The sequence below is a fragment of the Protobothrops mucrosquamatus genome, unplaced genomic scaffold (genome assembly GCF_001527695.2).
Source record: "Protobothrops mucrosquamatus isolate PMUCROS unplaced genomic scaffold, P.Mucros_1.0 scaffold_307, whole genome shotgun sequence".
Lineage (NCBI taxonomy): Eukaryota > Metazoa > Chordata > Lepidosauria > Squamata > Viperidae > Protobothrops > Protobothrops mucrosquamatus.
This window is the reverse complement of record NW_015386383.1, coordinates 728,161-742,588: the sequence shown is the minus strand read 5'-3', so window position 1 is coordinate 742,588 and position 14,428 is coordinate 728,161. Positions and strand designations below refer to the sequence as shown.

Sequence of the window (14,428 nt, the reverse complement as noted above, 5' to 3'; positions counted from 1 at the left end):
GAGAGAAGCAACCTAGAACTAAGGAGAAACTTCCTGACAGTTAGAACAATTAACCAGTGGAACAACCTGCCTCCAGAAGCGGTGAATGCGCCAACACTGGAAGTTTTGAAGAAGAAACTGGACAGCCATTTGTCCGAAAAGGTTTAGGGTTTCCTGCCTGAGCAGGAGGTTGGACTAGATGGCCTCCAAGATCCCTTCCAACTTTATCATCATTATCATTATCATCCTTTTACATGTTAATGAATAGCTTCCATTGTTATTACACATTGCTGGGAAATAGCCCATTAGTACCATTCCTTGTTTACAAGCACATGGATTTCTCTGAATTAAGATGTGGCATGAATGAAGGCAAATATACGTGTCCCAAGATAATGTTGCAGGATCCAATCTGGGTCTGTCACCAGGTCCAGAGGTTTAGTCTTCTGAGCTTTGGGATTCTTGCTGGAGCCCATTTTCAAGGAACTTCTCTGTAGCAGAGTGTGCGAAAGCTCGAAAGACTAAAATCTCTGGTCTCGGTGACAGACCCAGATTGGATCCTGTAAGATGTGGCATCCTCATGGCTTTTTTTGCATCCATCTGAAGAATATTAGAAAAGCTGGTGCTCCTGTCTGAGTAACAGTTCGGAGGTACAGACAACTGGTTAGCTGTATACAGGGCTTTTTTTTGTCATAGAACACCCAGAATGGAGTTCCGGCACCTTTTTTGGATGGAACTTTGTAGGGTAGGCAAGGCGGGTTGTATGACGTGTGTGAGTTCCAGCACCTTTTTTTTTTTTTTAAAGCACTGGCTGTATAGATAGCTTAGCAAGGTAATAGTAAATTGCACTTATGGCCAATATGATAGAGAATAATGTTCCTCTAGCACAGTGGTTCTCAACCTTTTTAATGCCGCAACCCCAACCGGTCGTAAGTCGAGGACTAAACTGGTCATAAGTCGAGGACTAAACCGGTCGTAAGTCGAGGACTACCCAACCGGTCATAAGTCGAGGACTTTCCCTGCCTGGGAGCGCCGCGCATGCATGGTTCCGCCCCCTGCGCCGGCCGAGGCGTAGCTGGCAAGCAGCAGAGACGGAGCAGGCCGACCACCAGCTGGCCCAGCCCAAGGGAAAAGGGAAAAAAATGGCGGACAAAAAAAATGGCAGACAAAAAAATGGCGGACAGCCTTGCTTGGCGACCCCCATGAAATGGTCAATCGACCCCAAATGGGGTCCCGACCCACAGGTTGAGAACCACTGCTCTAGCATGCCAGTTCTTTTAAAATTCCAATTCCCATCACTAGTATGGTACTGTCAAAGGATTATGGGACCTCTGTTTCCATAACACAAGGATATGAGACTACTTGGGGACAGCATGCTGTCTGGGGAATTCTGGGAATTGGAGGTCATACATCTTGAAGTTGCCAAGTTTGAAAACACTGGTGTAGAGACTGGGGTGCCAGGTTGGAAACCAGGGAAAAGTGACTTTTATTTCTCCCCTAGGCATGAAAGCCAATTGGCTGACTTTGGGCCAGGACTCTCTCTGAGCCCAACTCATCTCATATGGTTGCTGCTATGGGGAAAATAAGAGACAGCGACATTAGGAATGTAGATTGCCTTCAGTTGACAAAAATATTAGTGGAATTAAAGAGATTAAATAAATCATAAGAGAAAGGAGCAAGGGTCTGTTGAAACACAGACAAGCTGACACTGAATGAATGGCATAGATAGGGTGAGTAGGATGTGATGTATAAGTTACTCTGAATAAAAGGGAAGGTGTACTAAAGAGTGTGTGTGGAGAGGGAAAATTATACTGCATATAATTTTATAAATGCTGCCATTTGCGCTAAACACATTGCTATCCTCTGTACGTTTGGTACCATATTACTCAGATACTCACTGAGTCAAGAACGCAATCTACCCTGTTTAGGCTGTTGCTGCTCACCTGTCCATTCAGACCCTCTGCCTCCCCTTCCTTTGAATTGCACCATGCTGCAGTTCAGGGGTAATGTTAGCCCAGTTCCCCACTAGGCTGAGCGTCCATGGGGCCAGTCCAGCTGGAGAAAGACGAGGAGCTGTGGGAGGACCAGCTGTTGCCTGATTTAGATAATACCTCTGCAGTAAGTTAATATATTACATGCCTTCCTATACAAGTACTGAGGTCTCCTCCTTCTCCTGTTCAGCTAAAAATAAGCTTTGTGTCCTTGTACTTCCTGACAGCTCTGGCCACTTCAGTTTCTAAAGGCTTCATGAGTTGAAGGGAAAATCATGCAGTTAGCTGGACTGATCAACAGACTTAGCCATCTTAAAAAACGTAATTGTTTGTTTCGCTTCACCTGTCACAGTAGGAACCCAAGGGCCTCTACTTCAAAATAGAAGGACTACAAAACTTAGCATAAGGCCAACTGGGGGCATCATAACACATGAAAGCATCCTGCGGAGCAAATAACCTGCATGGAAAAGTGTGCATAGCCCTTACCTTCAGCCCAGGATGTGAAGGCTGTGACAGCTTGCCTCTGCTGCGCCCATCTTCATCCCAGGCCAGGAGTTCTCGAAAGGGGAAGTCTATGCATTGGCTGATGCAGCTCCATGTTAGCTAATGGCCTGAGGAGTGGGAAGTGAAGGTAGTGGAAGTGAGACGGATCCACCAAAGGCTCCATGTTAGCCAGTGGTAGGTTGGGTCAATTAAATCATTCTCCTAAGCAATGTTTTTTTGCATGGTAAATGGCACTATTCTGTTCCCAAGTCATGTTTTCTGCACAGAAAGTTTATTTTTTCTAAAGCACACTGTTTCTTCTTTTCTGTCTCCACTTCCATGTGCCATGTTAATCTAGGACTATGTGTAAGAGGAGCTCCCAATTCCTTAAAGTAGCCCTACCTCTGAAATGCTTTTAAAAATCTTAGCTTATTTTTCAAAAGGGTTGGAATTTACCATGCTTGGGTATATAGCGGGTCCATTCCTGGAATATCTGCTAACTAAAACACAGTGGTCTCTTTGCTGCCCTCTATTGGTCAGATTTCTGCAGCTTAGATAAAAAAAGGTAAAGGTTTCCCTTGTCCAGTTAATAATAATAATAATAATAATAATAATAATAATAATAATAATAATAATAATAATAATAATAATAATAATAATAATAATGAAGTTGGAAGGGACCTTGGAGGTCATCGAGTCCAACCCCCTGCTCAGGAAGGAAACCCTATACCATTTCGGACAAATGGCTGTCCAGTCTCTTCTTCAAAACTTCCAGTGTTGGAGCATTCACCACTTCTGGAGGCAGGTTGTTCCACTGGTTAATTGTTCTAACTGTCAGGAAGTTTCTCGTTAGTTCTAGGTTGCTTCTCTCCTTGATTAGTTTCCAGTTGTGTCTGACTTGGTGTGTGTGTGTGTGCTCATCTCTGTTTCCTAGCTGAGGGAGCCAGTGCTGTCCAAAGATGCTTTTGTGGTCATGTGGCCAGCATGACTATATGCCCAAGTGCAGAGAATGCTGTTACCTTCCCACTGAAGTGGTACCTATTTATCCAGTTGCATTTGCATGCTTTTAAACTGCTAAGTGGGCAGGAGTAATAGGAGTAGTAGAACAGAACAGTAGTTCTATTAGATGTTAAGCTCTGGAAATATTTGAATGGAGACATATTATTTTTGTGGTGAGCACATGATGTAAAATACAGACCCAAGGATATTTTAATCCAAGCTAAACGTGAGGCTGTTGTTTGATCAGAATCATTTATGTAGAGATGAGTGAATGTATATTGTTTGTTTATTTCAAAGCTAATTTGAAAGGGTCAATAATTTATTTGGGGAAATGGTCTGCAAGAGAAGGGCTTTAACTCTTCTCTCCTATGCTGTTGTTTTTTTTCCTGGAATCAGCTCCTCACCCATTCAGGCTCACAGAAACCTGCAGTTTTACATACCTGTATATTAACCTCCATCCCATTTTGCAGCAAATGCAGCCTTGACTGGGAAGCACTTGGGGGAGGAAACAGTTGAATCTTATCCTCATAATTATTCCTACAATCCAAGTAGCAGCCTTATGTGACTGCTTTGAAATTTAAAAAAGCAAGAAAACCAGAATCGTGAATGTTCTGCATCGAGTATTAGTTGAAGCTTGGGGTCCTCTGGGAGGTGCACAACTTAATGTTTCTTGTTCTACACCTGCTGCAGGCTTCCCACTAGCAAAATAAATGGGGAAGGTGGCAGGAATTCAAGGGAGGGAGGGAGAGAGGGAAGGAAGGAAGGAAGGATAGGGAGAGAGGGAAGAATGGATGAGGGAGGAGGAGAAGAGGGAAAGAGGCAGAGATGGAAGGAAGGAAGAGGGAGAGAAGAATCGAAGGAATGGTGGAAGGGAGGGAGGGAGGGATTGAGGAAGGAAAGAACAGAGAGGAAGGAAGGAAGGAAGGAAGGAAGGAAGGAAGGAAGGAAGGAAGGAAGGATTCTGATCTTGCTAGCTTCCTACAAGGAAATTCAGTAGGGGAGCTGGCAGGAAGTTGGAAGACGCTGCTGCTCTCATTGTTTTTTTGCCCACTCATGGTCTTAGATAAGGAAATATTTCTGAAACGATGACCCTTGGGTTGTCTAGTAACAGCTAAATTGCTGGTTGCATAATGGAAGTACATACCTGTGACTCAGGCACCTTGCAAGAGTACAGTCAGTCTCTTTTAGCTGCCCAAATCCAACCCAATTATAAAACAGAGAACTTTCACTCCAAAAATGAAGACTTTGAACTGGGAGGGGAAGGGGATGCAGAACTCTATTAAAAATGTTTTAACCCTGCTGGAGTGTCTAATTAGGCAATTAGCAATATGAAGAATTGACAAAGCACAAGTTGGCAGAAAAATTACTCCCCTCCAGCTTTCTCAAATAATCAGTGGGAGAAAGGAAAAAATGTCCCCAAGGAACCAGACTGACAAGCTGCTTAAGGGGGGGGCAGTATAGTGGGCTCCAGAGCTGGTTTAGAGAATAATACTATTTTGAGGGTACTATGAAAAATGCAGACTTATTTAAATGCACTACTAGAGGTAGCAACATAAAGAAAGGATGTAATAGGAGATACTCTGAATTAAGTTTGGTGCCTATTTTTTTTTCCAGAAGTGCTGCCTCTTTAAAGGAGAGACTGCTAGATATTTCCTGGAAACTGGGATAGGGTAAATATATCAGGGATTGCACCGGCAAAAAACAAGCAATGCCAAAAGGAAGTGATTGCTGCCATTACTCTTTCTCTCCTTTTGTCTGGTTTTCCCTACTTCCTGCTCTCTTCCTCTTCCTTCCTTCCCAATGAGCTGCTGTAAAAGAGACAGAGTAATCCAGCATAGAGCCAGTCAGAATAATAACAGATTTGTAAGGGACTTTGGAGATCTTCTATTCCAACCCCCTGCTCAAGCAGGAGACCCTATACCAGGGGTAGGCAACCTTGGCTCTTTTATGACTCGTGGACTTCAACTCCCAGAATTCCTGAGCCAGCATGGCTGGCTCAGGAATTCTGGGAGCTGAAGTCCACGAGTCATAAAAGAGCCAAGGTTGCCTACCCCTGTCCTATACCATTCCAGACAAGTGGCTGTCCAGTCTCTTCTTAAAAGCCACCAGTGATGCAGCACCCACAACTTCTGGAGGCAATTTGCTCCTCTGATTAATTGTTCTAACTGTCAGGAAATGTCTCCTTAGCTCTAGATAGCTCTTCTCCTTGATTAGTTTCCATCCATTGTTTCTTGTCTTGCCTTTTGGTGCTTTGGAAAATAGTTGATCCCTGTTCTTTGTGACAGCCCCTCAAATATTGGAACACTGCTATCAAATGGTCACTCTGAAACTAGAATGAGGCTGAAGGATGGCTGTTTTCTTGTCTGCAGATTCATACACTTCATTTTAGTAAGTGCCAAGCAAAAATCAATCCGATGTAGCCTTTTCAGCTCTAAGGATGCTGTTAGAGGGAAAACATCATTGCCAGGATTTTAAAATTGCTGTGATCCTGTCATCTTATTTCATAAAAGGAGAAAAAAAAAGCAGCAGCCTTCTTCATGGAACAGAAACTGGGACATGAAGCATTAGCTACTTCTGTTTTTCTTCCAGGCTAAATTAAGTTGTTCAGGCTCTCTGATGTAAAATCACAGTCATGAAGTTAGAAGTGTTGATTTACATCATCAAGTTTAATCCTTTGCTTAGTGCAGGAATGTGGATTAAAAGCTCCCAAATACACATCTATCCAACTTCTTTTGGAACTCCATGGCCATTTATGAATTGGTTTCACTGTTGACCTGTTCTTACTTTTAGGAAGTCCCCCCCCACTAAAATTCATTTGGAATCTATTTTCTGTAACATAAGTCTATTATTGTGTATCTTCCATTCAGACAATGAAGAGCAAATTGTGGCACTCCTTCAGATATTTGAGCAGTGCTATCACACAGCCTGTCAGACAATTTGTCTAAAGGCTAAACATACCCACTTCTCTCAGTTGTTTTCTTTATTATGTTATGAAACAAATGTATACAACTGCCCAATTTGCACATAATGATTGAAATATTTGCAATTTCAGGCCCCAGATTACCTGTGCAGCCTTTCTCTGAAACTACTCAAATTTCAGAATCTTAGCTAAAGAAAAGGGTCTAAACAATGTAGAATATAGTGAAACAGCTATGTGCCATGCCTCACACTGCACACGAAAGCTTGTGTCACAAGTTTGTCTGCTTGTAACCTTCAACTGGACGAAAGGTGCATCACAGAGTAACAATTTTTGAACCAAGATACCTCAGATGGACTAACTTACAGAATGCATCCGATCTATTATTCCTATGGGATTGGAACTGGGAAAAGTTGTGGCTGCTTCAGCACTGCCACACTCAGCCATGGTTATGTGATCATCATTTCCTCTATTTTTCTCAATACAGTTAGTCTTCAACTTACAACAGTTCCATTCAAAGTTACAATGCTACTGAAAAAAGTGACTTATGACCAGTGGTGGGATTCAAATAATTTAACAACCCGTTCTGTTCATCATCATCACTGGCGTGACGCGCCTCGCATATTCATCATCACTGGATTGTTGTCATCACTGGTGCGACGCGCCTTGCATATCCATCATCACCACATTGTCGTCATCACCAGCGCGACGCGCTTTGCATATTCGTCATCACCGGCATGACATGCCTCACAGATTTATGGTAACAGATTCGCTGAACTCAACAAAAAATTAGCTATCGGTTCTGACAAACCGATGCGAACTGGCTGAATCCCACCAGTGCTTATGACTATTTTTCATTCTTATGACCATTGCAGCATCCCCATCGTCACATGATCAAAATTCAGATGCTTGGCAACTGGCTCATATTTATGACGGTTGCGGTATCCCAGGGTCATGCGATCACCTTTTGTAACTTTCTCAAGCAAAGTCAATGGGAAAGCCAGATTCATGTTACGGACTTAATAACTGCACTGATTCACTTAATAACTGTGGCAAGGAAGGTCGTAAACTGGGACAAAACTCACTTAACTGTCTCACTTAGCAACAGAAATTTGGGGCTCATTTAATAATAATAATAAAGTTGGAAGGGACCTTGGAGGTCATCAAGTCCAACCCCCTGCTCAGGCAGGTAACCCTATACCATTTCGGACAAATGGCTGTCCAGTCTCTTCTTCAAAACTTCCAGTGTTGGAGCATTCACTGCTTCTGGAGGCAGGTTGTTCCACTGGTTAATTGTTCTAACTGTCAGGAAGTTTCTCCTTAGTTCTAGGTTGCTTCTCTCTTTGGTTAGTTTCCATCTGTTGCTTCTTGTCCTGACTTCAGGCGCTTTGGAAAATAGTCATCATAAATCGAGGATTATCAGTAATTTTATTAAAATTTATAAATACAAAGATAAAAAACTAATGCAAGCTAAGAAATAATAATAAAGAAATAATAAAGAAAAAAGAAAAAAGGAAAAAAAAAGAAAGTGACAAAACCATAAGATATGTATTTTAACTCTTATCCAACCGATTCACTTTATAAATCTTCCCAACATGTAGTGTCTCACAAGTTGATTTCTTATCACTTTCTCTTTGTCCTCCTTCAAAGCACAGCTTGAACAATTACTCCTTGTCTCTTTTCAGGAAGAGGTTTTTTTTTGGTTCCACACATTCCTTCTATAAATCCAAAGTAAGAAAGCTTTCCAACTCACTCTTCTGCTTTATTATTTGTATTTCCTCCTTGATTATTAGAACATAGAGTCATAGAACCATAGAACTGGAAGGGACCTTGAAGGTTCTCTAGTCCAACCCCCTTGCCCATGGCAGGAACCTTTATATCAATGAGCCATCTTGCCATGCTCTCCTCAGTTGTGTCCCATATCAACTGGTTTTAGTTATCAATCCATTTTGGCATTGTTTCCCATACCACTCTTACATTCTGGCATTTTAAAATCCATGTTAAGATCCACATCTTTTTCCACATCATTTTTCTAATCCAGCATTTTTTAAATTTTCAAATCCATATTCAAATCACACTCAGTTTCTGTTTTATCCAATAAAATGTGGTGTTCTTCTACATCCTCTGCTATAGTATCACTTCCTTTTGTAAGTAAGCTCTGGGTAAATAGTTCCCAAACAGCCTTATTTCTTCTGTAGTCAAATAGTATTGCTCCATTGTATTAATGTGTTTGTTTTCCTTCAAGAAAAATCTTTTGTTCTCCCCTTCAGGTCCCCTCTGATCATCTGTTTATTTTCCAATCAACAAAATTTTCTCACAGGAGGATCTCTTACGAGTAGTTTCAAAGACTTCATATACTGTTTTATAAATTTCTAAGCACCCCACAGGAAATATTCTTTCATCTAGCATCTTAACTTTCCAAAATCAACATTTTATTTCCCTTTGTGCTGTTTGTCAAAAATTAAAGTTTCTGTTATTACTCCGTAAACTTACTTAGGTTTTGTTTTTGTCTAGAATAGAAGGAAAATCTCCCAGTTTAATACAGTTTGTCTTTTGGAAAATTCTTAACTCCAAAGAAATCAGTAATAAGCAACTTGTAGGAGGTGACCAGGCTGAGCCTGACAGAAGGGTCAAACGCATCATAAGTCATGAGTCCTTGCATGCCCACAAGAGATTTAACTCTAGCCCACCTTGAATGCCTCTCATAACTCCCTCTTATTTCCCTTAACTGTCAGTTGGTTAGATTCTTGTAGAGAGCATAAGCTTGCAATAAATCTTTATACTCATTTGAACTGCCTGAATCTGCTGATTTCTCCAGTGCTTGACACAACTTCCTAAAGAAATTAAGAGAGGAAGTAGAGGTGATTCTTTGAAAGGCATTGAGCGTGGCTTAGGCAGGATAAATATTTCCTCTCAACCCCACTGGAGAACACTGTTCTGCAATCTCTTCGTAGGAAGGATCTGTATAGAGGAAGCAACGGGTGCATAAGAGGCATGACAAGGGTCAGAGAGGGTGTGCCACAGTTCAGCATAGATTGGGGAAATTGCACATGGGTGTGGTGTGGGTTGGGGAGAATGTGCAAGTGGGGCAGACATACCAGATCAACTTGCAACCTTCCTTGTTGGCTTTTCCATTGACTTTCTCCCTGCAAGCTTCCCACAAGCAAAGTCAGTGGGGAAGCTGGCGGGAAGTCAGAAATCGTCCCCATTTCCACTGCTTTTTTTTATCTCCCTGTGATCATTCTATTGATCTGTTTAGGTTAAGTAAATATTTCTGAAATGATGACACGTCTGAAACAATGACCTGATGGGTCATGGGTTGTCTAGTTAGATCTAATACACTGAAAAGCAGGGGCACACACATACACAATCCGTTGCAGCTTTAGAGATGCTTTCAAAGAATTGGTTAGGGACTCTTGCTTTCAGTTATACTCTGGAACTTGGATATAAGTCTGTTTATTCACTGAAACTTGCAACTGCAGTTCTTAAGGACAACAGCTCTTAATAACTTAATAGTCTTTTGGCATCGGTAGGTTTAACAAAGCTATTTCTGCTGATTCATCATACTGAGGATTCTTTTTTGCAAGCTCTTATAGAAAGCAGTGTCAGTGTAGTTTTCTAGCTAGATCTGAATAGGATTGGCCTTGGTTCAAATCCCAAATTGTTATTTTGCTTACAAAATGTGTTATAGTGCAAAAACCCATTTTAAACATACTGTATTGTAACTGCAGCATAATGATCACTTACATTGTAGCAGGAAAGCTGTTAGTCAACTTTGGGCATAATTGTAAAAGCACTGTAAGAATAAAGCAAACTATATTTTGCATAGTTATAATATTATATATAATTCACCGTGTCATTGTGATATTTATATTGATTTGTTTAGGTAACTGTTCGAGGATTCAAAAGAGGGGCTGTGGGGAAGAGCTGTTCACAGAGGTGCTGCTGGTGGTCATCCAATCCACCTACTAGAGTTTAAGCATGTGTCAGAAAGGGCCTTATCCACGCACTGAAATCTTGGGCGGAGCTGCTTAGTTCACTGGCTTTGGGGCGGGATTCAGTGGTGGGATTCAGCCGGTTCGCACCGGTTCGGTAGAACCAGTAGCTAAATTTTGCGGAGTTCAGAGAACCAGCTGAATGCACACTGCTTCCGGAAGTCCAGTCTAGGCCTCGGAGGCCTGGAGGAGACCTCCCAGGTCTCAGCCCACCGGAGGTGCATGGATGCCACTTCCGGAAGTCCGTTCTACGCCCCGGAGGCCCAGGCCTACATCCAATAAGAGAACCAGTTGTTCAGGTATTTGAATCCCACGACTGGCCCATTGTATATACAGGTAGTCCTCGACTTACGACCTCAATTTAGCCCAGAATTTAGGTTGCTAAGTGAAAAATTTGTTAAGTGAGTTTTGCCCCATTTTACAATTTTTCTTGCCACATTTGTTAAGTGAATCACTGCAGTTATTAAATTAGTAGCACGGTTGTTAAGTGAATCTGGCCTCCCCATTGACGTTGCTTGTTAGAAGGTTGCAAAAATGATCACATGACCCTGAGACTCTGCAACTGCCATAAATAAGAACCAGTTGTCAAGAATCCAAATATAAATCACGTGACCATGACGATGCTGCAACGGTCATAATTGCGAAAAATGGTCATAAGTCACTTTTTTCAATGCCGTTGTAACTTCAAATGGTAACTAAATGAACAGTTGTAGGTGAAGGACTACCTGTCCTCTACCATGGAGAAGGATCTCCACATATTGGGGAGCTCCTAATCCTCTACAAAATTGCATTGTTGGGTTAATGTTGGCCTTATGCTACTACAATGTTCAGTGACTTTTGATTGCAATTAATTTTATGTTGTTAATTTTTCTAGTGAGAAGCTGGATGGAAAAACTAAAAGACAAGGTAGGGAGCTCTTCTCAGAATGATTCATTTTAAAATGCACTGTATTTTTCTTTTATTTTCAGAAATCTGCTATGGAGAGATGATCTTTTAATCCAGTGGTCCCCCAACCTTTGTGGCTTGGTGGCCTAGCTGGGTGGGGGGGGAGGAGAGGGGAACCGGGCCATGTAGCTCCACTCATGCAAGAGAGAAGAGAAGCCTTTGAGGCACGATGTCCTGCTCCTTCAAACTCACCGAGGCTGCCTAACACTCCAAAAGCGGATCGGGTGTCCTACGCAGGTAGCCTTGATGAATCAGCAAAGCTGAGCAAGGCATCCTCATCTTAGTCTCTGCTCTCACTGCTCCGCTTTTGAAGCATTGGGAGCAGGCAACTTGGTGGCCCGGCTGGAGGGAGGAGAGGGAACCGGGAGGTGTGAGCGACGGGCCGGCGCTTACATAGTTCCATTCACGTAAGAGAAAAGAGAAGTTTTTGGGGCACCGCTTGTGTGAGTGGAGCCGCGCACTGGCCCACCTCTCATGTGGCCTGGTTCCAAATAGGCCACGGCCCAGTAGTGGGCCACAGTCCAAGGGTTGGGGACCCCTGTTTTAATCCATGGCTTTTGATAAGACTCAGATACTTTCTGGATGGCTGACAGCACAATTCTTTTATGAGGTGAATGATAAACATGAATTTCCATAAGTGGTGTCATGTGCATCATGACGTCATTGCACATCACTATGTGATGGCGTCAAAATACATGTGCTATTATGCTGGAGTCCTGTGGTCATTTGTGCTTCTCAAGCCTTGGATCCAATTTTTATAATGACATCTTCTGGGTTATGAGTGCTATAGAATTCTGAGATTTATAGTTTGAACACATTTCGAAGGGAAGATTGTTTTGGTCTATCATACCCTCCCTTTTTCTTCCAGAGTACTACCAGGAGTAATTTTTGCTACAGGTCCTGGATTCTACCCTCTTCTCTAAGAATTAGTAGAAGCAGAATAATGTGTGGAAATACTGTGTATGCCCCAATTCCGCTAATCACACTGAGGATTTACTGCTTATATATCTGGAGCTTTGCCGTTCCACAGTCTTCTCGATATGCAATGTATACCTAAATATTGTGTAGTTGATGCATTTATTTTAAGTAGATTTTTCCATAATAGAATCCACAGGGGGAGAGAGCTGAGAGATGCAGGAATCCTCACTTGGGTTTTACAATTCCTTTGTAGGGGGTGAAGTAAAGTTGTTTGAGCACTTTGTATGTAGGTTCTCCATAATGCCAGAAACAAGGGCAGGCCAGTGCATGTTCCTTCCAGGAAGGAAGCAAAGCCTGTTTCTCAAGTCGTAACTAGGAACTGAAATTTGAGTGTTTTACAGTGCTTTAGCAGTGGTTCGCTGCAGGGGGTATCAAGAGTGAGGATGTGGTCTGCAGCAGATGCAGGGTATTTTCACATTCGATAAACCTTTGGACCAGTATTCTTCAACTTTAGCAACATTTATAGCAGGGGTCTCCAAACTTGGCCCTTTTATGATTTGTGGACTTCAACTCCCAGAATTCCTCAACCAGCGTACCTGGCTGAGGAATTCTGGGAATTGAAGTCCACAAGTCATAAAAGGGCCAAGTTTGAAAACCCCTTATTTATAGTGAATGTACTTCAACTCAGAATTCCCCAGCTGAAACCTACACATCTTAAAATTGCTACGGTTGAGAAATACTGATTTAAACTTAATATAGACTTCTCTGAGCTTGTCTCCTTTAGATGTGTTGGACTGCAGTCCCATCGTTATTTTATTTATTTAATTTCTATAGCTACCCATCTCAACTGACCCTGGAGAGCAAAAAATTCCAAAACAATTAAAAACAATACAAAATAAATACATGTATAACAGCTGAAAAAAACACCATAATAATTTATCATAATAATTTACTTATCAGTAAAGCCAAAAACCAGGACCCTTCACGCTTTTGGACCATAAGATTCAGGCACAGAGCCAGTTTTTAAAGCCTTATGAAAGGCCAGTAGGGTTGGGGCCATCCCAATCTCTGAAGGGGGGAAGTTCCAAAGGGCTGGGGCTACAGCAGAGAAGGCAGGTCTTCTGGGCCCTGCCAGCTGGTGTTCCTTGGCTGACAGGATCCTCAGCATGCCCAACTTGCCAAACCACAGGTAGAAACTGTTGGGGGAAGAAACAATCCCTTGGGTAACCTGGTCCCAAGCAATGTAGGACTTTAAAGGTGAGAACCAGCATCTTGAATTGGACCTGGAGGCACATCAGTAATCAGTGCAGTTCAAGTGGTGCTACATATGTCACATATCTGACACAATTTAGTACATGTGCAGCTACATTCTGTACCAGCTGAAGCTTCTGGATGCTCTTCAGGGACAATCTCAAGTAGAGCATGTTGCAGTAGTCCAAGCAAAAAGTTATGAGGGCACGGGTGACTGTGAACAGAGCCTCTCGGTCCAGGAATGGACACAACTGACACACCACCTGAAAGTGTGCAAAAGCTATCCTAGGCCTGGCTGCCAACTGCAGTCAGGAGGAGGATCTCTAGATTGTGCACTGGGTCCATCAGGAGTGCTACCACATCCAGAACCAAAGGTGGAAAAACCTTGTCTCCAGAAGGCCCAAATACCCACAGCCACTCAGTCTTGCTTGGGTTAAGTCAAAGCTCTTTGAACCTGCAGATGCTAGACGAATTCTCATTAAACTTTAAACTCATTAAACTGGATAAGCAGGCTATCTTATGAGGTTTGTAGTCTCATACATATGAATGGCAGCAAGTTGGGGAGAAAGGCTTACACATTTCCAAGCGCCTCAGGCCATTGATTGTGGTTATTTCCATATGAACCTAAAACAAACCAAGGACCCAGGTGTGGCTATGTCCTTGTGGAGAATGCTCAATGACCAAGATATCACTTGCAAACAGCCCTTCTGCATGCACAACTTCCTACCCATACCTCAGCATATATATATTTATAAATGTAGAAGCAGTGCCCTATGATTTTACTAGACAAAATGCAATTCAGCTTTCCCCAGTGTGGTGATTTCCTGTTTAAGTTGCTATGCCCTCTTTGGGATTTTCAGCCAACATGATTAGAAAGCAGTGGGAATAGTGGACCTGTAGACCTGAGACACTATGTGGCTAGTAGGCTGATGAAGGCTGAATAATCTGTAAAG

General features: G+C 42.3%; 1 protein-coding gene across 1 annotated transcript in view; it reads left to right on the top strand.

The window, feature by feature from the left end:
* The window catches only part of ARMH4 (armadillo like helical domain containing 4), a 62,249-nt gene that overhangs the window by 42,345 nt on the left and 5,476 nt on the right, over positions 1 to 14,428 (top strand). The window contains exon 5 of the mRNA XM_029287339.1: positions 11,236 to 11,267. Coding sequence (XP_029143172.1) covers positions 11,236 to 11,267 — 32 coding nt within the window. The remainder of the gene's footprint in view (positions 1 to 11,235; positions 11,268 to 14,428) is intronic.